The sequence below is a fragment of the Manis javanica genome, chromosome 4 (assembly GCF_040802235.1).
Source record: "Manis javanica isolate MJ-LG chromosome 4, MJ_LKY, whole genome shotgun sequence".
Taxonomy (NCBI): domain Eukaryota; kingdom Metazoa; phylum Chordata; class Mammalia; order Pholidota; family Manidae; genus Manis; species Manis javanica.
The window spans coordinates 106,883,700-106,907,609 of record NC_133159.1 but is presented as its reverse complement, the minus strand read 5'-3'; the positions used below and the strand labels follow the sequence as shown (position 1 = coordinate 106,907,609).

The following is a 23,910-nucleotide window of genomic DNA, read 5'->3' as shown; positions in this document are numbered from 1 at the left end:
TAAAGAAGATGAGATCCTGTGATGACACAAAATGAGGAATGAACACAATCTGTTAGTAAAGGACTTTTTACTGTAAAACAACAGAAATGACCTAAATTTTCAGTGAGGGGTGGGAACAGTTTAAATTGTAAGATATATCCATTTACTGGACCACAACTGCTAGAGAATGAGGTCAAATGAATATGTATTAATAGCCCAGTATTAATATGTATTAGGTAGCCCACATAAAATATATGAATAAAGTAGAAAAACGTGTATTTTGTGTATTGTGACCTTAGATTTTTGGAAAACTTGTAGCATATTGTACACGCATAGGAAAAAAAATGTGGCAAAGCTATTTACCAGATTGTTAATACAAATTTTTATCTGTGGATGGGATTACATAAGACTTTCATATTACATGTATTTTTTAATGTATATGAAATTTTTTTTTCAGAGAAAAACTTTTCTTAATATAGCATAAGAATTTATAAATAAAATATGGTAATGAAACCACATTGTTTTAGGGTCAAGATTAGTAAAGAGAAGGAAAGACAAGATAGTAGCAGTGACAAGACTTAGAGTGCACCTGACTGATATTTCAAAAACAAAAGGAGACAAATGTTTAAGAGTAAAGTAAGTAGCTGACAGAGATAGGAAAATTAGTTAACATTAAAAATGGAAAAAGCATAAATCCTTGAAAAGAGAATGTATGTGGCATCCATTTTGAGAAGAAAAAATTGAAACAGTTCAGCCCAGTTGACCTGTATTTCAGATAATCAAAGGTTCATGAGACCTCAGTTGATTTAGGACTTGAAAACTATTGAAACATTTTAAAACTTGCTTTGTATAATGAAGCAGTTAAATAAGAATGCATAAAGATGGTGGAATACAACTGTCCCAGTTAAGGTCTGCAGTTCCCTTTGTTCACAGTATTTTAAGTGATTATTTTGTGTAATATGCTGCTTTAGGTCTTGGCGTATATCAGTGAATAAAACAAAAGATTTATGCCCTTATTGGGGCTTACATTGTCAAAAGGGGAAATAGACCATAAAAAATAAACTTAATACATTGTTTAATATTTTAGAAAATGATAAATGCAATGGAAAACAAAGAATGAAATAGGAATGCTAGATGTGGTCAGTTACGTTGCAAGTGGTTAGACAAAATTGGGAAAGTTAACTAAGGGAATATCTGGGGAAAATGCATTCTAGTCAGAGGTCTCTGGAGTTGAAATTCAGGTCTCTGGAGTTTACTCTGAATAAAATGGGGAGCCATTGGAGTACAGGGAATATTTTGAGCAAGCAATAACATAATCTGACACATCTTTAAGAAGATAACCTTGGCTGTTGTGTTGAGAATAGATGGAAGACAGGGAAGAGCGGAAATGAAAATTTGTTAAAAGGTTATGGTAATTCAGTCCAGGGATGATGGTTGCTTGGACCCTGGTGGTAGCACTGGAGTTGATAAAAAGTGTTCATATTTTTAAATATGTTTTGAAAGTAAAAGCAAATAGGAATTCTTGATGGCTTTGGTATGCAATGTGGGAAAGAGGTGTTAAGAATGATTCCAAGATTTATGAAATAATAAATGGAGTTCCCATCAACTGAAAAGGGGAAGGCTCTAGATAGAGAACAATGGTTGGGGGGTGGTGGTCAGAGAAGATTAGTGGTTTGGTTTCTGAAGTGTTGATTTTCAGTTTATTAGACACCAAAGGGAAGCTATCTGGTAGTTGGTATGTATACCTGGACTTGAGGACAAAGGTTTGGGATGCAGTTATGAATTGGGAAATCATCAGCATACAGAAGGAGTTTAAATTTAGCATGTTGGGTTAGAACACCAGAAAACTAGATAGGACCAGTAATACAGCTCTGGAATATGTCAACATTAAGAGTTTGAGCAGGCACAAGCCAAAGAGATTGAGGAGAAGCAGCCAGTAAGCTAAGAAGAAAACTAGGAAAGTATGGTGTCTTGACACCAAGTGAAGAACATGTACAGGGAGTTATCTTGTAGTAAATGCTGATGATAAATGCAGTAAAAAAGGTGACTCAAGAGTTAATTATTGGCTTGGTGATACAGAATTTCTTGACAAGCAGTGTTCGTGGACTGATTAAGTCACTGGCCTGATCAGAATAGGTATGAGACTTGCTGGAAGAAAGGAATTTTAGGAGAGCACTTAGCTCATTCTTAAGTTTTACTGCCAGCCTAATAAAAGATGGTGTGTCGGGGGAAAGGCAGTGCAAGGCAGTGTACGTAGGATCAATAGATGAAGAAAAAATAAATACTTCAGGATGCGAGAAATAGGAGCATATTTGTATGTTGATGTGGATGATGCAGGAGAAGTCAGAAAATTAGCAGTATACAGTGTAAGAACAGCCCCTATGAAGTTCCAGAGAGTAGAAGATAGACTCTTGAGTAGGTGAAGAGGGTGCGATTTAGTTAGTATGTAAGTCAGGCAACTGGGTTTAGAGAAAATGTGGATAGTAGTAAATGATAACAAATGGAAGATAGAATATGTGTGTGCGTATACTGGTATACCGATGGGGAGTTATGGTGACAATCTGGATGCTTCAGTTTTTGCAAAGTAGGAAGCAAGGTCTTAGGCTAAAAGAATGGGAGAGGGATTTTGTAAGGTTGAGGGATAAGGAGAAAGTAAAAATTTTCTTGGAGATTGTTGGAAAAAAGGAACTAAGAATGTAATATGTAACTCTGTGACATTATTAATGTTCACCCCTAGATGTGTGGTTGTAGTCATGAATTTAAAGTCACCTAGCCCATTTTTTAGATTTGTTTTTCTAACCATTTTCTGCTGCCCGGGTAAGGCAGACTTGAATTTAACCAGATTTTAGTTTTGCTCAGTGACAGGAAGCAGTTGCTTTATAAGTGATAAAGGCTTGACAGTCTGAGATTAGAAATAGCGAAGGAAATGTTAAGAGCATTAACAAAGACCGTGTATAAATTATTTTGTAGACAGTCTCTTAACAGTTTTTGGTGCAATCATAAAATTTTTTGCTCTCTTGTTCTTCCAAACGAAGGCATTGACAAGACTCCATCAGCTGAAACTTTTAGGTCATACTTTAGTTGTTGAATTTGCAAAAGAGCTAGATCGAGTTCATTCCCCATGTCCCTCTTCGGGCACTGAAAAGAAGAAAAGGTATGTAGATAGTTAGGTTTTCCTAACATTTTAAAGTATTTATTTTAATCAGTTGTATTGCTGTTGGATTGTTTTCAGACTTGCAAGTAAATAATTTGAAACAATAAATGATACATCTCTGTATTGAATCTAGTACATTAAAACAATATATTTTTGTTCCTAATTGTGCATTAGAGACCAGAGTGTTGATTTATTATTAGGAATTAATGTGAAGTGGGAAGAGAATGGAGTGAAAAGCATTCAAGTTTAAGTGGAGAGACGTAGCTGGTATGAAGTCCTTGTATTACAGATGACAGGGTATCATGAATAGGCATGGCCTTTGAAATAAAAAGTGGTATTTTGTTCCCAGCTGTAACTTGTGGTTACTTAAATAACCTTTTCAAATTTGTGTTGGACTAGTAGATCTCAAAATAGTACCTGGATCAGTTGAATCATGTCGGCTCTTCATTGAAATACAGATTCTTGGACCTTAACCCAGTCCTACTGAATTAGAAATTTGTGGAGGTCAGAATAAAGCCCCATCAGTCTGAGTTTTAACAAACCCTCTAGGTGATTTTGATGCACATTAAAGACATTTGAGTACCACTGTTGCATACCATGTAAACTTAAGGGGGAGGGTTTGTTTTTGTTTTTTTGATTAATGAAATTTATCATACCATCTTGTTTAGGGTTGCTTTGAATAGTAAAAGATGATGTATACATGCCTTGTATAGTATCTGGAACAGAGAAGCTATTCATTAAAGTTTGACTATTTACCTTCCTTTACATTGGTGTTTGAGAAGTGCTTGAAAGTTACTATGGAACTGTAATACCATATTTGAAAAGATAATGTCTTTTCTGTATATAATTGTTCACTCTATTTCCAAAGATAAGACTAATTTTGTTCTATACTTCCTAGGTCTGAAGACCCTGTGGAAGATGAGAAAGAAAAGAAAGAACTTGGTTGTTTAACTATAGAAAATGGAATTGCACCAAACCATGGGTTAGTATTTTTTGTTTGCAATTTGTTGTTCCTTTGGCTTTGTTGTTCTGGGTGTATATATTGCAAATAAGATAATTTTTTACACAAGGATGTTCTATTACATACTGTGTCATTTTTTTTTTTTTTTTGGTAGGTGGAAAGAATTTTTTTTGAGATGTCACCTTTGAAATTTAAAATAAGTTTTCATTAAATTGTACAATACAGGTAGTTCAAAAAAATTTTGTGAAATGTTTTCCATTTTAAAAGAGTATATTTTAATAATTCTAAAGATAATTTTGGAAAGATGGAGGACTGAATTATTTCAGGGTTTCTTGTTAGGGCTTTTTATTTAGTCCAGTCAGGTAAGTAAAAGTTGATAAGGGGAATTATGTTTTAGGAAATGAAGGTGATGAAAAAAACATTAAGCCTGGGATCATACCATCCAAGAAAAAGAAAGATTGAGAAAACAGCTTGTAAAAACCAACATAATATAATCAAGTTACACTCTTAAGATCTTATTCTTAGTACTAGAAGTACTCAGTATATGCAATGTTAAAATAATTCTTAGCATTTATTCAACACCTATCATTTGCTAGGCACTGTGCTAGGTGTTTTCAATCATGATTTCTAATTCTAAAAACTCCCCTTAAGTAGGAAGGTCAAAGCTATTTGAAACAGAAGAAAATGAAGCTTATTAAAGTTTGATGACTCATCTAAGGCCATACAGCTTGTAGATGTCACAACTGGGGTTTGAATCCAAGTTTCTCTTTCATACACAGCATAGAACCTACTGCATAGAAAATCAAAATAAATTGCTCTTATTTTATCCAAATATCATTTGTAATATCCCACACAGCCTACTACTCTGATATGGTAATATCTAACTTTCATAGTATTCATAAATAATGAAGAAAATCCATGTGTTCTTAATAATGAGTTTGGAAAACAGTGTTATCACAGATAAAAATAAGCCATTCTTGTCCCCAGGTCCAATGATTTAGAACCTGTTACTTAAAACAAGCCTTCTAATTCAAATATAAAACACAGTATTTTATTTAGTAATGAACACAAAGATCTGAAACACCATTTTTGAGCCATTTCTGCATAGTAAGAATCCAGCCTGCATTCGTCCATAATAGAATTTTAAACTAAGAAGTCCCTGAGTAGGTCACAGTGTTGACAAAATTCAACGTGATGGTCCAGATGCAGGAAACAAAACTAGCGCCCTTCCATACAGCCATAAGTCCTTGCAACGATTTCTTTTTAAGTCACTTCGTGCCGCACGTATTCCCCAATGTCTGCCCTAATGAAATACCACAGTAGCCATGGGGTCTACTTTCTTGCAGTCTTGTGTAGGTTTTGCTGCCACCCCAAAACCCAATGGAGGTGATGTCTTCCATGGAGTAGGCCACCACTCCCTAGTACTGAGAAGTATTTTTGGTGATTCCATCCAGCCCAGATTTCAACACATCGTTCCCATACTGCTCTGTTCCAGGCTTTTCCACACTTTATACTTGGCATAGGGTGCTTGTTACTCGAGAGCAGTAATGTGTAACCAGAACTTGTGGGTGTTGGTGAATTTTCCAAAGCAGGTCCCCAGTAAAACCAGCTTGTCCCTGGAGATGTTGGCAGCCAACTTCAGGATCTCACTCACGTAGTACACCCAGTCGTTGTGCAGCCTGAAACAGTAGGTGCCGTCGGTCCTGTTGACTAGCAGCTGAAGATTCTCCCCAATGTATTTTGCTATCTTTTCAAACATTACATGGATCTCCTCTTGAGTCAAAGATCGCATTTTCCCCCTGGGTTGGGATGCCAGACCCTCAGTGCCTCAGCTGCCAGACCATACTGTGTCATTTTTAATGCATTGATTAAACATTTTGAGTTATAAGAGTTTGTCACAGAATTTGGTTCCATTCAAATGTTTAGAGTTCTAAGATGAGCTCTGATGAATACCTTATTTTTCTGTAATGCAATCAGAAAGCAAGTTTTTTAAAAATTGTACTTATTTAGATCTTGTAGGAAAAAATCTAAAAGTAAATCAAGGTAAATCTAAGAGTACTGAATTATTTGAGTAATATTGTGTGTGATCAGGTTACCGAAAGTGAGTTATTGGTGTGAAATATACAAAACATGATAAGGATTTTAAATAATTTTTTTCAGGCTGACTTTTCCTCTGAATTCATGCCTCAAGTACATGTATCCACCACCTTCAAGCACAATCCTAGCAAACATAGTAAATGCTTTAGCAAGTGTGCCTAAGTTCTATGTACAGGTAAGTAAGTGAAATAAAACTTAAGTTCTTCTAAATAAATGCTTATATAACTTGATACATTATTTTCTATAATAAATCATAATTTTTCTTAGTAGTATTAATTAGACTAATTTCAACATGCAATGATACTGCGGCATTTTAAAGATGTCTTAGTTCAAGCTGCTATAACTAAGTACCATAGAGTGGGTGGCTTAGAAACAACCAAAAATTATTTCTCACAGTTGTGTAGGCTGAAAGTCCAAGATCAGGGTGCCATCATGTTTGGGTTCTGTGAGGGGTACTCTTCTGGGTCGCAAAGGGCTGTTTTTTCTTTATATCCTCACATAGTCAAGAGAAAGTGAGAGAGCTCTCCAGGGCCCCTTTTATAAAGGATACCTATCCTATTCATCAGGGCTCTAGCCTTATGGTCTAATTATTTCCAAAGGCCCCACCTCTTCATACCACCACATTGAGCCTAGGATTCAACATAGGAAATTGTGGAGGGTATTACAAACATTCAGTCCACGGCAAATGGTAATGAAATATTAACTGTATTCAAGTAAAGTATATAAACTTTTATAAACTATAGCATAAACATACTACTATATTTAATATTAATAACATACACATTAGATAATTTGGGAAATATAATTTCTTAACAATTATTTGTTACTTAGCCTACCTTTAATGTAGAGATTCATTCTTAAAGGAAAAGACCTATTGGACCCCCTCAGCAAATTCTGAAATTATTGACAAAAATAAGATACTTCTTTGAAGTACAAAATATAGATGATATTTCTTTTCTTTATTGTACTTCTCTGTGTTTCATAATGTCACAATTATCAAGGAAAAGGACATAACATTGTAGTAGATTTTTGCATTGCAAGAACATGATATTTTTAATAAGATAATAGTATTTGTAGAATTGACAAACATTTTAGGAAGGCTAGTCTTTTGAGATATGCCAGTGCCTTCTTTTAGCCCTGTCCTGTGATTGTAAAAGTTCAGTGTGGACTAGCCTTTGCATTAAATTAACCACTAGTGTTGCGAAGTTTTCAAGTGTATAAAATAAAAGGTGTGAGTTGAATCGTTATTTTACTGTGTGATTTTAAATGTTTTACCACTCTAAGGTACTTCATCTTATGAATAAAATGAATTTGCCCACACCTTTTGGACAAATTACTGCACGACCTCCCATGGTAAGAGAGCTCTTAGAATTTTTAAGATTCAAAATTTATATTCTTGAGGTAAGATTACTGAGGCTAAATATTACAAATGTGCCAATGACCTGTATGTGCATTCAGAATAAAGAACAGATATAAAGTTAATGAAATAATAATAGTCAAGTGGAGAACAAAAAGTGGGAGAAAGCCAGAACATGAAAGAGACGCTTAGAGGCCATCATTTCTGCCAGTGTTGTTTATTCTTTTGACCCAGAACTTTTTGCCATTCTATAATTACATTTAACAAAATTATCTGAAGTTTCCGTTGCTCTGGTTTTATTACACATAGAGCTTCATTTGCAGAAGACAAGAAATGTTACTAATATTTTTAAAATTTACTATGCAAATCTATCAGTAATTTAGACAGTAAGGTATGTATGCTCTTGCATAATTCTAGTTATTTAGCTATAGTATTCTTAGTACCTTTTTGATAATAGCAATGAGAAGTAATTTTGAGTGATAACATGTAAGTAGAAAATTTCTTTTCAGTTGTGTATTGTATATTGTCTGCTTTTCTAATGTGTATACTACTGACTTCATAATTTTCCTATGTAACCCTAACACCTCAATGCCTGGCGCACTGCAGAGATATTAGTTAAAATTATGCTGCTGTTATCAAATAAAACTCAAATCTTAGTCACTTAATGCAGTTTATTTCCTACTTATGTCAGGTCTGTTCCTAAAGTAGGGCAAAATGGTGTTCTGTCTACTGAGGAGATTCAAATAATTCAATAGTTTTTTTTACTATGCACATTCTCAGGTTGGAACAGCAAATCAAGAAGGAAGAGAAGATTATGTGTGAAAGGTTTTATGCTAACATTCCATTGGCTAAAACTCAGCTTGTTGGTGAAATCTAACCGGCAGGGAAGTTTAGAATTTAGTTTAGCCTAGGGGTCAAGGAAGATGAAGTAAATTTTATGATCAGCTAGCAGTCTGCCACAGGAGGTATTACCTCAATAGTTGTTGAATGTGTAAAATATCATGAAAGCAATATGAGAATCATATATCTGAATAGAAATCGTTTTTCTTTTCTATTTATATCATAGATTGCCATAGTATTTTTGTTTTTTTAATTAGTATGAAGACTATATGCCATTACATGCACCTCTTCCACCTGCGTCTCCTCAGCCACCAGAGGAACCTCCTTTGCCTGATGAGGATGAGGAATTATCTAATAAAGAATCAGAATATGAAAGCAGTGATGATGAAGACCGACAGAGGTTTGTGATGTCTAATATTGGTTTAGGTTCTAAAAACACAGAATATGGAAAAGAGAATCTCTTATTCTTCTTAAATTTGCATATAATTCTTCATAATTTGGGGTCGTTAGAATTTGCCCCAACCCCTCAAGCATATATGTAGCTATAGATTAAGACCTGAGCCCAAATACCAAGATGGAAGAAAAATTTTCAGTTAATGAGTAATTTTTTAGATTGATGATTGTTATTATAAAGTACAATTGATCCTCATTTGTGCATTCTGCATTTATGAATTTGCCTACTTGATAAAATTTATTTGTACCCCAAAATAAATATTTGCAATGCTTTTATGGTCTTCTGTGGACTTGGGCATGCACACAGTGATGAAAATTTTGAGTCTCTTTACATGCACATTCCTAGATGAGGTAAAACAAGGTGACATTCTGCATTTATTTCAGCTTTCATAATATAAAGAAGTGTCCGTGCTATGGTGCATTTAATACCATGTTTTTCACATATTTCTGCTGTTTGGTGGTGATTTTGCTGTTTAAAATGGTCCCCAAGCATATGTTGAAGTGCTGTCTGATGTTTCCAAGATCAAGAAGGCTGTTATGTGTCCTATGGAGAAGGTACATGTGTTAGATAAGCTTTGTTCCGTTCTAAGTTATAGTGCTCTTGACTATGAGTTCAATGTTAGTGAATCAACAAGATGAAATAAGGTGTTCTTAAATAGAAATTCACATTGATCAACTGATGAAATGTGAGCTTGCAGGAACTGAATCCTTAATTTTCTCTGGGAGCAATGATTCATTATTCACTAATTCTTTTGTGGGGATTTTATTAAACAACTCTCTCAAATTATAAGGACAAGAATAGATTATTTTCATGATTTTTCAGCTTACTCCCCTGAAGTGTAGTCACCTCTGAATAATTTCTAGAACAATTTTGTAGGATTTTATACAAAACTATTCATAGTAACTACTGCAGATGAACTATTCTTTTTATTGGTAGTTCTTGATGATTTATTTTAAGATTTTGGTGAAGAGCAGTACATTTTTTAAATTAAGGTATCATTGATATATAGTCTTATGACGGTTTCATATGAGCAACATGGTGGTTACTACATTCACCCATATTATCGAGGTCCCCATACACACCCCACCACAGTCGCTGTCCATCAGCATAACAAGATGGCACAGAGTCACTACTTGTCTTTTCTGTGCTACACTGTCTTCCCTATTATCCCCACACACACCATGTGTGCCAATCATAATGTCCTCAATCCCCTTCTCCCTCCCTCCACCCTCCAACACCCCATCCCCACTCCCTTCCCTTTGGTAACTGGTAGTCCCTTCTAGAAGTCTGTGAGTCTGCTGCTGTTTTGTTCCTTCAGTTTAAGAACAGTAAATTGTTAATGTCAGGCATATAATCCACAGCACAGCCTAGAACCGAAATTATAAACATTTTCAGTGTAGGGACAAGGAGTTCCAGTTTAGTGGGAAGCAGCCATAGACAGTTCCTAAAATGAGTGGATGTGGTTGTGTTTCAACAAAGCTTTCTATTTAACAACAACAAAAAAATATTGCTGGATTTGGTCCATGGGCTGTAATTTTTCAACCCTGAGCCTAGAAGACCAGTATGGTCAAAGGATGTGAATCTTAACTATGCACAGAACTGGTGAGATACAGGAATGGTTGACATGAGTTAAAATCCAAGCAGGCAATGTGGGCAACATATGCAAATAATCAGCAACAGTTTTACTATTATTGAGTCAATGTTCGCTAAAGTCGTGGCTCAGTGTATAGGGAAAGAGTTGAAAATCAAAGTGTAAGGGAGCCACTGAAGCTAAGAAATAAGGGTAGATACAGTATCAGTCTTGATTTGAGACGTTTAGGAAGGCTGGCAGTTCTTGTGTGAAACTTGTTGCTATGTGAAGAACAGTGTATGTAGAGTGCTACACTGGGTTAATTCTTAACCTCTGCAAATTTTACTTTCTTTATGAAAGTAATGGTAATAATTACAAATGCTGTCGGTAGACTGACCAAACCTTTTCTGTTTGTTTTTCATTTTATTTATTTAGATTTCCATTTAGGGATGTAGTGAGGAAATCTGCAAATAATTCTTCTAGAGTCATGAGTGCAAAACCTTACATGAAATAATCTCTGGTTTCATGCTTCTCTCATCTTCTGGAAATGTTTTTTAAAAAATGGTACTATTCAGAAACTATTGATTGCGTAATATATTTCTCACTTTTTGTAGAGATTTGGTATTCTGTAGGTGAACAGTTTATGAATAAAGGTCCATGTTTTGTGTAACTGGATTTATTCATACAATTTTGGGTTAACCATGGTTATTCAGAGGCTTTAACAATTTACAACATATCTATACATTATTCCTTGCTTAGGGATAAAAGTTTTAAAATTTATTTTAATGACACTCTTCTCCTTCCCTTCATTTTATTGTATGTATATTTTGCTTTCAAATTTCCCAAATATAAATCTGGAGAAGTAGAGCTGTGTCTATTTAGTTTTTTGAGGTTCTTTTCTGATCCTATAGAAGATACAAAAGTGCCTAGGCTAGATCTAGTCTAGATATTAGTCATGATGGAGATAAGGTATGTATGTATAGGCTATCAATTATCACACCTTGATTGTTACTTATAAGCTATTTCAGAGTATAGTATTTGAAAACTTTATTCTCAAGTAAGTTATCTTGTTTATAAGATTCATTTGCAACAACTATGCACAAAATGCTTTTAAGTAAAAATACTTCAGTCCAGGTACTCTAATAATTAGAGTTTAATTCATAATTTTACTGTGTTTGCAAGGTCTTTTGAGTATCTGCCAAGAAAAGGGCAATAAATTACTTATTTTAGTGTGTCCTGTTCAAATTTTTGGCCTCAAGTCCAGTCATTTATTTGGTCAACTAATATTTTTTATAATAAAACATCTTTAAAAGTTAAGTTGCAATTAGATAAATTCCAGATTCCTTCAAAATAAGATGAAAGTTGAGTAAGGAGAATTATAACTTGAGCTTTTGTCAAATTGGTAATGCTTAGAAGTTATACTTAGGCTGGAAAAATAATTTTATAACTTCTTACAGGCACAAATAGAGACTTCAGCTTAACAGAAACAGTGGTAAATAGCCAGCTTCTACATAAGGAAATCTTTTTTACTTTACCTTTCCCTAATGTAGAATGACCAAACTGATGGAACTAGCAAATCTTCAGCCTAAAAGACCAAAAACAGTAAAGCAGCACCATGTGAGAAAAAAGCAAAAAATAAAGGATATGTTGAACACACCATCTGCTTCACACAGGTATTTTTTTTCTTGATTATGAAGAAGGGTTCTGTATATACTTTGTCTATTTCCTTGACTTACATCATTTAAAAACAAGGGAAGGAGGATTCAAGATGGCGGCGTGAGAGGTGAGATGAAGAATTCCTCCCCAAACCACAAATAGTATGAAAATATAGTTAATTGTTACAACTAACCCTAAAACAGCAACAAGAAAGAAGGCTGAAACAGACTGCATGCAGACCTTATGAATGAACACAGGGTAACATACAAAAGCCTTTATCAGGTGGGACCTAAGCCCTTCCCCCACCCCAGCTCAGCGATGGGAGGAAGAGAAACAGAGTGGGGGAGGGGGTGGAAGCCTAGAACTGCTGACCACCCAGCCCTGGAGGTCTGCTTTGGGAGCAGAAACCTACACTGTGTGGTGCTATGGACCTTGGGGAGCTCAAGATGGGTGGAGTGCTTGAGAGACAGATTACGGCCATTTGTGGAGGAGGGGATCCACACCCAGCCACTCTGGAACAAAGGAAAGGGAAGTGGTTTGAGAGGCATCCTAGCAGTGAGAGGGCTGCTAAAGGAGCAGGATTTGAACGGAGCTTGCTTCATGGGGGAGGGGAGAGCTGGACAAGGTTGTCTGGGCGTGCTCTGCCCAGTTGATTGGGAACTTTGAGGAGCTTCAGGTGCCCCATTCCCATGGCTGCCTACTCAGCTCTGAGGCCCCCCCCCCCATTGTGACATGCAGCCTGCTGCACCTTCCTCCCAGCATGCTGGCACCGATTCGCGAACCGGCAATCACTGAGCCGGGGTCAGGCCAACCAGAAGGACGCTCATCCTACAACAGCTATAGACACAAAGGACAGAGGCTTATACCTGTGTGCTTGGCCCACTGGTTCTGACACTTGAGACAGGCACCACAGACAGGAATCAGGAAACAAATGTTTCCTCCCCCCAGGCACCAGCTCCACTCCCCTACAACCCCCAGCCTCACTCTAGGGCTGAGCAGCTCCAAAGACTGGAGATTCTGGGCACCACACAGAATTATGACATGGCAAAAGAACATGGTTCAGACCAAAATTTCACAAACCCCAGAAAAAGGGCCAAATGAAACTGAACTCACCAATCTGCCTGAAAGAGACTTTAAAATAAAAATCATAAACATGCTTATGGAGGTACAGAAAAATATTCAAGAACTCAGGAATGAATTTAAGTCAGAGATTCAATCATTAAGAAATTCCATATATGAAATGAAACATACAATGGAGGGATTTAAAAGCAGATTAGATGTAGTAGAAGAGAAAGTAAATGGAATAGAAATTAAGAGAAGAGGAATACAAAGAAGCTGAGGCACAAAGAGAAAAAAGAATCTCTAACAATGAAAGAATATTGAGAGAAATGTGTGACCAATCCAAATGGAACAATATTCATATTATAGGGGGACCAGAAGAAGAAGAGAGAAAAGGGGATAGAAAGTGTCATTGAGAAGGTAATTACTGAAAACTTCCCCAATCTGGGGAAGGAGATAGTTTCTCAGGCCATGGAGGTGCACAGATCTCCCAACACAAGGGACCCAAGGAAGACAACACCAAGACATATAATTAAAATGGCAAAGATCAAGGATAAAGACAGACTTTTAAAAGCAGCTAGAGAGAGAAAAAATCATACAAAGGAAAACCCATCAGGCTATCATCAGACTTCTCAACAGAAACCTTACGGGCCAGAAGGGAGTGACATAATATATTGAATGCAATGAAGCAGAAGGGCCTTGAACCAAGAATACTATACCTGGCAAGGTTATCATTTAAACTTGAATGAGGGATTAAACAATTTTCAGATAAGAAAAAGTTGAGAGAATTTACCTCCCACAAAACACCTCTACAGTGCATTTTGGAGGGACTCCTATAGATGGAAGTATTCCTAAGGCTAAATAGATGTCATCATCCAAGGGATAGACAAAGAGTACAGAATATGATTCATAACATACAAAGAATGAAGGAGAAAGAAAAAGAAAAAAAAAGAAGAACATTTATGTTGTGTTTGTAAAAGCACACAAAGTGAGTTAAATTAGAGTGTTAGATGGTAAGGGAATTACCCTTGATCCTTTTGTAACCACGAATCTAAAGCATGCAATGGCAATAAGTACATACCGGTCGATAACCACCCTAAATGTAAATGGTCTGAATGCACCAATCAAAAGACATACAGTCACTGAATGGATTAAAAAACAAGACCCGTCTATATGCTACCTACAAGAGACTCACTTCAAACCCACAGACATAGACAGACTGAAAGGGAAAGGATGGAAAAAGATATTTCTTGCAACTAACAGGGAGAAAAAAGCAGGAGTTCCAATACTTGTATCAGACGAAATAGACTTCAAAACAAAGAAAGTCAGGAAGTCAAAAGAGACATGAAGGACATGACATAATGATAAAGGGGTCAGTCCAACAAGAGGATATAGCTGTTGTAAATATCTATGCACCCAATACAGGAGCGCCTACATATGTGAAACAAATACTAACAGAATTAAAGGGGGAAATACAATGCAATGCATTCATTTTAGGAGACTTCAACACACCACTCACACCAAAAGACAAATCAACCAGACAGAAAATAAGAGATAGAGGCACTGAACAGTGTATTAGAACAGATGGACCTAATGGACATCTGCAGAGCACTCCATCCAAAAGCAACAGGATACATATTCTTCTCAACTGCACATGGAAAATTTTCAAGAATAGATCATATACTAGGCCACAAAAAAAACTTAACATAAGTTAAAAAATGGAAATTGTACCAACCAGCTTCTCAGATCACAAAGGTATGAAACTAGAAATAAACAAAGAAAATGATAAAACCCACAAACACATGGAAGCTTAATAAAATGCTCCTAAATAATCAGTGGATCAATGACCAAATAAAAACAGATCAAGCAATACATGGAGAAAAATGACAACAATAATTCAGCAACACAAAATCTGTAGGACACAGCAAAGGCTATGCTAAGAGGGAAATATATTGCAATACAGGTGTACCTCAAGAAAGAAGAACAATCCCAAATGAACAACAGTCTAAACTCACAGCTAGTGAAACTAGAAAAAGAAGAACAAATGAGGCCCAAAGTCAGAAGAAAGAGGGACAAAAAGAAATTAAAGCAGAAATAAATAAAATTGGGAAGAATAAAGCAAAAGAAAGTATCAATGAAAGCAAGATCTGGTTCTTCGAGAAAATAAACAGAATAGATAAACCCCTAGCCAGACTAATCAAGAAAAAAAGCATCTACACACATAAACAGAATCAGAAATGAGAAAGGAAAAATTACCACGGACACCACAGAAATACAAAGAATTATGAGAGAATACTATGAAAAATTATATGGTAACAAACTGGATAACCTAGAAGAATGGACAACTTCTAGAAAAATACAATCTTCCAAATCTGACCTAGGAAGAAACTGAAAATCTGAAAAGACTAATTACCAGCAAAGAAATTGAATTGGTAATCAAAAAACTTCCTAAGAACAAAACTCCTGGACCAGATGGTTTCACTGCTGAATTTTTTTTTTAAGAACATTATGTTTACTAGGCTCTCCCCTACCCCAATTCCCCCCCCCACAAACCCCTTTACAGTCACTGTCCATCAGCATAGTAAGATGTTGTAGAATCACTACTTGTCTTCTCTGTGTTGCACAGCCTTCCCCTATCCCCCACCCCCCACATTATACATGCTAATCATAATACCCCCTTTCTTCTTCCCCACCCTTATCCATCCTTACCCTCCCATTCTCCCCAGTCTCTTTCCCTTTGGTAACTGTTAGTCCATTCGTGGGTTCTGTGATTCTGCTTCTGTTTTGTTCCTTCAGTTTTTCTTTTGCTCTTATACTCCACAGATGAGTGAAGTCATTTGGTATTTGTTTCTCTCCACATGGCTTATTTCACTGAGCATAATATCCTCTACCTCCATCGACGTTGGAAATGGTAGGATTTGTTCTCTTCTTAAGGCTGAATAATATTCTATTGTGTATACGTACCACATCTTCTTTATCCATTCATCTACTGAAGGACACTTAGGTTGCTTCCATTTCTTTGCTATTGTAAATAGTGCTGTGATAAACATGGGGGTGCATCTGTCTTTTTCAAACTGGAGTGCTGCATTCTTAGGGTAAATTCCTAGAAGTGGAATTCCTGGGTCAAATGGTAAGTCTATTTTGAGCATTTTGAGGAACCTCCATATTGCTTTCCACAATGGTTGAACTAATTTACATTCCCACCAGCAGTGTAGGAGGGTTCCCCTTTCTCTACAACCTCGCCAGCATTTATTGTTGTTTGTCTTTTGGATGATGGCCATCCTTACTGGTGTAAGGTGATATCTCATTGTGGTTTTTTTTTTTTTATTTTTTTACATTTTGATATTTCTATTTAGACTTATCAAATAAATTTTAAGTGAATATCCAATGTTAAAAAGTAATACTGTAAAATATAATTGTCAAAACTGCTATTGCAAAGTATTATTGACATCCATTAGTCTGGATCTTTTTTTTTTTTTTTTTTTTTGAGAGGGCATCTCATATTTATTGATCAAATGGTTGTTAACAACAATAAAATTCAGTATAGGGGGGTCAATGCTCAATGTACAATCACTAATCCATCTCAAGCCTAATTCTCGTCAGTCTCCAATCTTATGAAGCATAACGAACAAGTTCTTACATGGTGAATGAATTCTTACATAGTGAATAAATTCTTACATGGTGAACAGTACAAGGGCATTCATCACAGAAACTTTCGATTTTGATCACGCATTATGAACTATAAACAATCAGGTCAAATATGAATATTCGTTTGATTTTTATACTTGATTTATATGTTGATCCCACATTTCTCCCTTTATTATTATTATTATATTTATTTTTAATAAAATGCTGAAGTGGTAGGTAGATGCAAGATAAAGGTAGAAAACATAGTTTAGTGTTGTACGAGAGCAATTGTAGATGATCAGGTGTGTGCCTGTAGACTGTGTGTTAATCCAAGCTAGACAAGGGCAGCAAAACATCCACAGATGCAGAAGATTTCTCTCAAAGCAGGGGGGGGTGAGGTTCTAAGATTCACCACTGTTGATCCCAAATTTCTCAGCTGATGGCCCCCCTGCGACTGTGCCTGTCTTAGGTTGTTCCTCCCTTGAGGAATCTTACCCGTCTCTGGCTAACCAGTCATCTTCCGGGGCCATACAGGGAAATGTAAAGTTGGTAAGTGAGAGAGAAGCCATATTGTTTGAAAAGGTTAGCTTTTTACTTCTTTGCAGATTTATGCCCTGTGGCTTCTATGCCCAGCACTTGTCTCGAGGTATCTTTACCACCTGGAGGAATTATGATACTCGGTAAATTCGATATGAGGCACCAATTCTATTTAAGGGTTGTAATTAGGAAGGAAGAAGAAAAGCTATAGATGTAGCATATGGAAGGAAACGTGGGAGCATTGATTATTTCTTTGACATATCTTCTTGTAGAGTACCTTAAGTATGTATAGGTTTTAAACTACTAACTAATTTGCACACACATATTAACATAATAGGAATACGGTAACATAAACAAAGCAAATCTATAATTACCGTCCATCTCCAGTGAAGCCAAGAAAACCATTTAGGCACCCTAGGCATTTGTGAAAATTTGTCTATGATATGATGGATATTGTCCAACTGTACTTGAACAGTCTGAGAGAAATCAGACAAATTAAAGCAGCCCATTTCTGGGATCTGTTCACATCCCATATGTTCTTTTAACTGTAGATAGTCTATAGTCATAAGATTTTGGAATGCTACAACTTGCACCCCTCCCAACTCCTGGTTGAGTTCCAACAGTACAGATCCAGTCAAATTTGTTGTCTCACTGTATGCACATGCCAGCCTAGACATCTCCCTCCTCATTCCAATGGCAAGTCCAGGAAATGGTGGGGTGGATGCAGCCACAACCGCAGCATCGCCCAGATCCCTATGGAGGCTTTTTGATGATCATCCCCCTGGCACAAGTCCTCCGGAGAGTGCTGATGCCGGAAGCTCCTCCTCATATCGTATCTTAGTTCATTTTCTGGGTATCCAAGCTAGGCCTTGATCTTCTGCATAGAAACAAACAGACCCTTTGCCCACACTTTGACATGCCCTCTATACCACTGTGCAGAACTCATTGGAGGTCTGCACACAGGAACTGCTTTTTTTTTTTCTTTTTTCTTTTTTTAATCTTTAATCTACACTTACATGAAGAATACTATGTTTACTATGCTCTCCTCTATATCAGGTCCCCACTAACAGCCACATTACGGTTACTGTCCATCAGCTTAGCAAAATGTTGTAGAATCACTACTTGTCCTCTCTGTGTTGTGCAGCCTACCCTCCCCTTTCTCCCTCCCTCCCATGCATGCTAATCTTAATACCCCCCTTCTTCTTCCCCCTCTTATCCCTCCCTGCCCACCCATCCTCCCGAGTTCCTTTCCCTTTGGTACCTGTTAGTCCATTTTTGGGTTCTGTAATTCCGCTGCTGTTTTGTTCCTTCAGTTTTTCCTTTGTTCTTATACTCCTCAGATGAGTGAAATCATTTGGTGTTTCTCTTTCTCTGCTTGGCTTATATCACTGAGCATAATACTCTCCAGCTCCATCCATGTTGCTGCAAATGGTTGGATTTTTCCACTTCTTATGGCTGAGTAGTATTCCATTGTGTATATGTACCACATCTTCTTTATCCATTCATCTACCGATGGACATTTAGGTTGCTTCCAATTCTTGGCTATTGTAAATAGTGCTGCGATAAACATAGGAGTGCATCTGTCTTTCTCAAACTTGATTGCTGCGTTCTTAGGGTAAATTCCTAGGAGTGGAATTCCTGGGTCAAATGGTAGGTCTGTTTTGAGCATTTTGATGAATACTGCTTTCCACAATGGTTGAAGTAATTTACATTCCCACCAGCAGTGTAGGAGGGTTCCCCTTTCTCCACAGCCTCGCCAACATTTGTTGTTGTTTGTCTTTTGGATGGCAGCTATCCTTACTGGTGTGAGGTGATACCTCATTGTAGTTTTAATTTGCATTTCTCTGATAATTAGCGATGTGGAGCATCTTTTCATGTGTCTCTTGGCCATCTGTATTTCTTTTTTAGAGAACTGTCTGTTCAGTTCCTCTGCCCATTTTTTAATTGGGTTATTTGTTTTTTGTTTGTTGAGGCGCGTGAGCTCTTTATATATTCTGGACATCAAGCCTTTATCGGATCTGTCATTTTCAAATATATTCTCCCATACCGTAGGGTTCCTTTTTGTTCTATTGAGGGTGTCTTTCGCTGTACAGAAGCTTTTCAGCTTAATGTAGTCCTACTTGCTCATTTTTGCTGTTGTTTTCCTTGCCCGGGGAGATATGTTCAAGAAGAGATCACTCATGTTTATGTCTATGAGGTTTTTGCCTATGTTTTTTTCCAATAGTTTAATGGTTTCATGACTTAGATTCAGGTCTTTGATCCATTTTCAGTTTACCTTTGTATATGGGGTTAGACAATGGTTCAGTTTCATTCTCCTACATGTAGCTGTCCAGTTTTGCCAGCACCATCTGTTGAAGAGACTGTCATTTCGCCATTGTAGGTCCATGACTCCTTTATTGAATATTAACTGACCATATATTTTTGGGTTAATGTCTGGTGTCTCTAATCTGTTCCACTGGTCTGTGGCTCTGTTCTTGTGCCAGTACCAAATTGTCTTGATTACTATGGCTTTGTAGTAGAGCTTGAAGTTGAGGAGTGAGATCCCCGCCACTTTATTCTTCTCTCAGGATTGCTTTGGCTATTCCGTGTCTTTGGTGTTTCCATATGAATTTTTGAACTGTTTGTTCCAGTTCGTTGAAGAATGTTGTTGGTAATTTGATGGGGATTGCATCAAATCTGTATATTGCTTTGGGCAGGATAGCCATTTTGACGATATTAATTCTTCCTAGCCAAGAGCATGGGATGAGTTTCCATTTGTTAGTGTCCTCTTTAACTTCTCTTAAGAGTGTCTTAAAGTTTGCAGGGTATAGGTATTTCACTTCTTTGGTTAGGTTTATTCCTAGGTATTTTATTCTTTTTGATGTAATTGTGAATGGAATTGTTTTCCTGATTTCTCTTTCTATTGGCTCATTGTTAGTGTATAGGAAAGCCACAGATTTCTGTGTGTTAATTTTGTATCCTGCAACTTTGCTGTATTCCGATATCAGTTCTTCGAGGTTTGGAGTGGAGTCTTTAGGGTTTTTTATGTACAATAACATGTCATCTGCAAATAGTGACAGTTTAACTTCTTTAACAATCCGGATTCCTTGTATTTCTTTGTTTTGTCTAATTGCCATGGCTAGGACCTCCAGTACTATGTTAAATAACAGTGGGGAGAGTGGGCATCCCTGTCTTGTTCCCGATCTCAGAGGAAAAGCTTTCAGCTTCTCACTGTTCAGTATGATGTTGGCTGTGGCTTTATAATATATGGCCTTTATTATGTTGTGGTACTTGCCCACTATACCCATTTTGCTGAGAGTTTTTATCATGAATGGATGTTGAATTTTGTCGAATGCTTTTTCAGCATCTATGGAGATGATCATGTGGTTTCTGTCTTTCTTTTTGTTGATGTGGTTGGTGGATGATGATGGATTTTTGAATGTTGTACCATCCTTGCATCCCTGGGATGAATCCCACTTGGTCGTGGTGTATGATCCTTTTTATATATTTTTGAATTCAGTTTGCTAATATTTTATTGAGTTTTTGCATCTATGTTCATCAGGGATATTGGTCTGTAATTTTCTTTTTTGGTGGGGTCTTTGCCTGGTTTTGGTAATAGAGTGATGTTGGCTTCATAGAATGAATTTGGGAGTATTCCCTTCTCTTCTATTTTTTTGGAAAACTTTAAGGAGAATGGGTATTTTATCTTCTCTGTATATCTGACAAAATTCCAAGGTAAATCCATCTGGCCTGGGGTTTTTTTTCTTGGGTAGTTTTTTTATTATCGCTTCAATTTCTTTGCTGGTAATTGATTTGCTTAGATTCTGTGTTTCTTCCTTGGTCAGTCTTGGAAGGTTGTATTTTTCTAGGAAGTTGTCCATTTCTTCTAGGTGTCCCAGCTTCTTAGCATATAGGTTTTCATAGTAGTCTCTAATATTTCTTTGTATTTCTGTTGGGTCCATCGTGATGTTTCCTTTCTCATTTCTTATTCTGTTGATGTGTGTTGAATCTCTTTTTCTCTTAATAAGTCTGTCTGGAGGCTTATCTATTTTGTTTATTTTCTCAAAGAACCAGCTCTTGGTTTCATTGGTTTTTGCTATTGTTTTATTCTTCTCTATTTTGTTTATTTCTTCTCTGATCTTTATTATGTCTCTCCTCCTGCTGACTTTAGGCCTCATTTGTTCTTTTCCCAATTTTGATAATTGTGACGTTAGACTATTCATTTGGGTTTGTTCTTCCTTCTTTAAATATGCCTGGATTGCTATATACTTTCCTCTTAAGACTGCTTTCGCTGCATCCCACAGAAGTTGGGGCTTTGTGTTGTTGTTGTCGTTTATTTCCATATATTGCTGGATCTCCATTTTAATTTGGTCATTGATCCATTGACTATTTAGGAGCGTGTTGTTAAGCCTCCATGTGTTAGTGAGCTTTTTTGCTTTCTTGGTACAATTTATTTCTAGTTTTATACCTTTGTGGTCTGAAAAGTTGGTTGGTAGGATTTCAGTGTTTTTGAATTTACTGAGGCTCTTTTTGTGGGCTAGTATGTGGTCTGTTCTGGAGAATGTTCCATGTGCACTTGAGAAGAATGTGTATCCTGTTGCTTTTGGGTGTAGAGTTCTATAGATGTCTATTAAGTCCATCTGTTCTAGTGTGTTGTTCAGTGCCTCTGTGTCCTTACTTATTTTCTGTCTGGTGGATCTGTCCTTTGGAATGAATGGTGTGTTGAAGTCTCCTAAAATGAATGCATTGCATTCTATTTCCTCCTTTAGTTCTGTTAGTATTTGTTTCACATATGCTGGTGCTCCTGTGTTGGGTACATATATATTTATAATGGTTATATCCTCTTGTTGGACTTAGCCCTTTATCATTATGTAATGTCGTTCATTATCTCTTGTTACATTCTTTGTTTTGACGTCTATTTTGTCTGATACTAGTACTGCAACACCTGCTTTTTTCTCCCTATTGTTTGCATGAAATATCTTTTTCCATCCCTTGACTTTTAGTCTCTGCATGCCTTTGGGTTTGAGGTGAGTCTCTTGTAAGCAGCATATAGATGGGTCTTGTTTTTTTACCCATTCAGTGACTCTGTCTTTTGATTGGTGCATTCAGTCCATTTACATTTAGGGTGATTATCAATAGGTATGTACTTATTGCCATTTCATGCTTTAGATTCTTGGTTACCAAAGGTTCCAGGTTACTTTCCTTACTATCTAAGAGTCTAACTTAACTCACTCAGTATGCTGTTACAAACATAATCTAAAGGTTCTTTTCTATTTCTCCTCCTTTTTCTTTCTCCTCCATTGTTTATGTATTAGGTATCAGATTCTATACTTTTTCTCTATCCCTTGATCGGCTTTGGGGATAGTCAGTTTAATTTTGCATTTGCCTCGCAATCAGCTGCTCTACCCTCTCTACCATGATTTTACTACCTCTGGTGACAGCTCTCCATCCCTAGGAACACTTCCATCTATAGCAGTCCCTCCAAAACAGAGATGGTTTGTGGGAGGTAAACTCAGCTTTTGCTTATCTGAAAATTGTTTAATCCCTCCTTCAAATTTAAATGATAATCTAGCCAGATAATGTAATCTTGGTTCCAGGCCCTTCTGCTTCATGGCATTAAATGCATCATGCCACTCCCTTCTGGCCTGTAAGGTTTCTGCTGAGAAGTCTGTTGTTAGTCTGATGGGCTTTCCTTTGTGATCCTATTTCTGCCTCTGGCTGCTTTTAACAGTCTGTCCTTACCCTTGATCTTTCCCATTTTAATTACTATGTGTCTTGGTGTTGTCTTCTTGGGTCCCTTGTGTAGGGGTTCTGTGGATCTCCATGGCCTGAGAGACTATCTCCTTCCCCAGATTGGGGATGTTTTCAGCAACTACCTCCTCAAAGACACTTTCTATCCCTTTTTCTCTCTCCTCTTCTTCTGGTATCCCTATAATGCAAATATTGTTCCACTTGGATTAGTCACACAGATCTCTCAATATTCTTTCATTTTTAGAGATCCTTTTTTCTCTCTGTGCCTCAGCTTCTTTGTATTCCTCTTCTCCAGTTTCTATTTCATTTATTGTCTCCTCCACCATATCCAACCTGCTTTTAATACCTTCCATCGTTTTCTTTAACAATTGGATCTCTGACCTGAATTCATTCCTGAGTTCTTGGATGTCTTTCCGTACCTCCATTAGGATGTTGATTATTTTTATTTTGAACTCCCTTTCAGGAAGAGTCACAAGGTCCATATCATTTATATCTTTCTTGGGAGTTGTATTAACAATTTTACTCTGGACAAGGTTCCTTTGGCGTATCATGTTTGTATATGGCACCCTCTAGTATCCAGAAGCTCTATTCTGGTGCTGCTGAGCCCTTGAAGCAATGTCAGGGGTCACAGGGGAGCAGTACGGGGGGTAGGAAAGAGCTGTTCCCCGCCTCCTGGCTCCTGTGCCTGTCTCCACTGCCTGAGCCAGTGGGGTGGTCACACAGGTATAAGTTTTTGTCCCAGAGCAGCCAGATACGGATCCCTGCTTTCCACAAGCAGCCAGAATCCCAGTCTCCCCAGGAACTCGGCCTGTATTAACTTTCCAACCCAGTAGTCATCCTAGTCTCATGAAAGCACCATGAAATGTAGGTTTATGCTCCCAGCGCAGAT

At 37.0% G+C, this 23,910-nt stretch overlaps 1 protein-coding gene and 1 pseudogene across 10 annotated transcripts in view; one reads left to right on the top strand and one right to left on the bottom strand.

The window, feature by feature from the left end:
* RNPC3 (RNA binding region (RNP1, RRM) containing 3) overlaps positions 1–23,910 on the top strand; it is a 48,974-nt gene that overhangs the window by 2,624 nt on the left and 22,440 nt on the right. For 2 of the 10 annotated variants that reach the window (XM_017673676.3, XM_017673675.3), the window contains 7 exons: positions 3,015–3,133; positions 4,032–4,115; positions 6,255–6,366; positions 7,476–7,544; positions 8,646–8,788; positions 9,226–9,396; positions 11,963–12,085. In XM_017673676.3, coding sequence (XP_017529165.1) covers positions 3,015–3,133; positions 4,032–4,115; positions 6,255–6,366; positions 7,476–7,544; positions 8,646–8,788; positions 9,226–9,396; positions 11,963–12,085 — 821 coding nt within the window. The remainder of the gene's footprint in view (positions 1–3,014; positions 3,134–4,031; positions 4,116–6,254; positions 6,367–7,475; positions 7,545–8,645; positions 8,789–9,225; positions 9,397–11,962; positions 12,086–23,910) is intronic. The other 8 variants (XM_037004083.2, XM_073234545.1, XM_037004084.2 and 5 more) reach the window with 8 other exon arrangements.
* LOC140848970 (60S ribosome subunit biogenesis protein NIP7 homolog pseudogene) lies at positions 4,125–6,248 on the bottom strand (annotated as a pseudogene).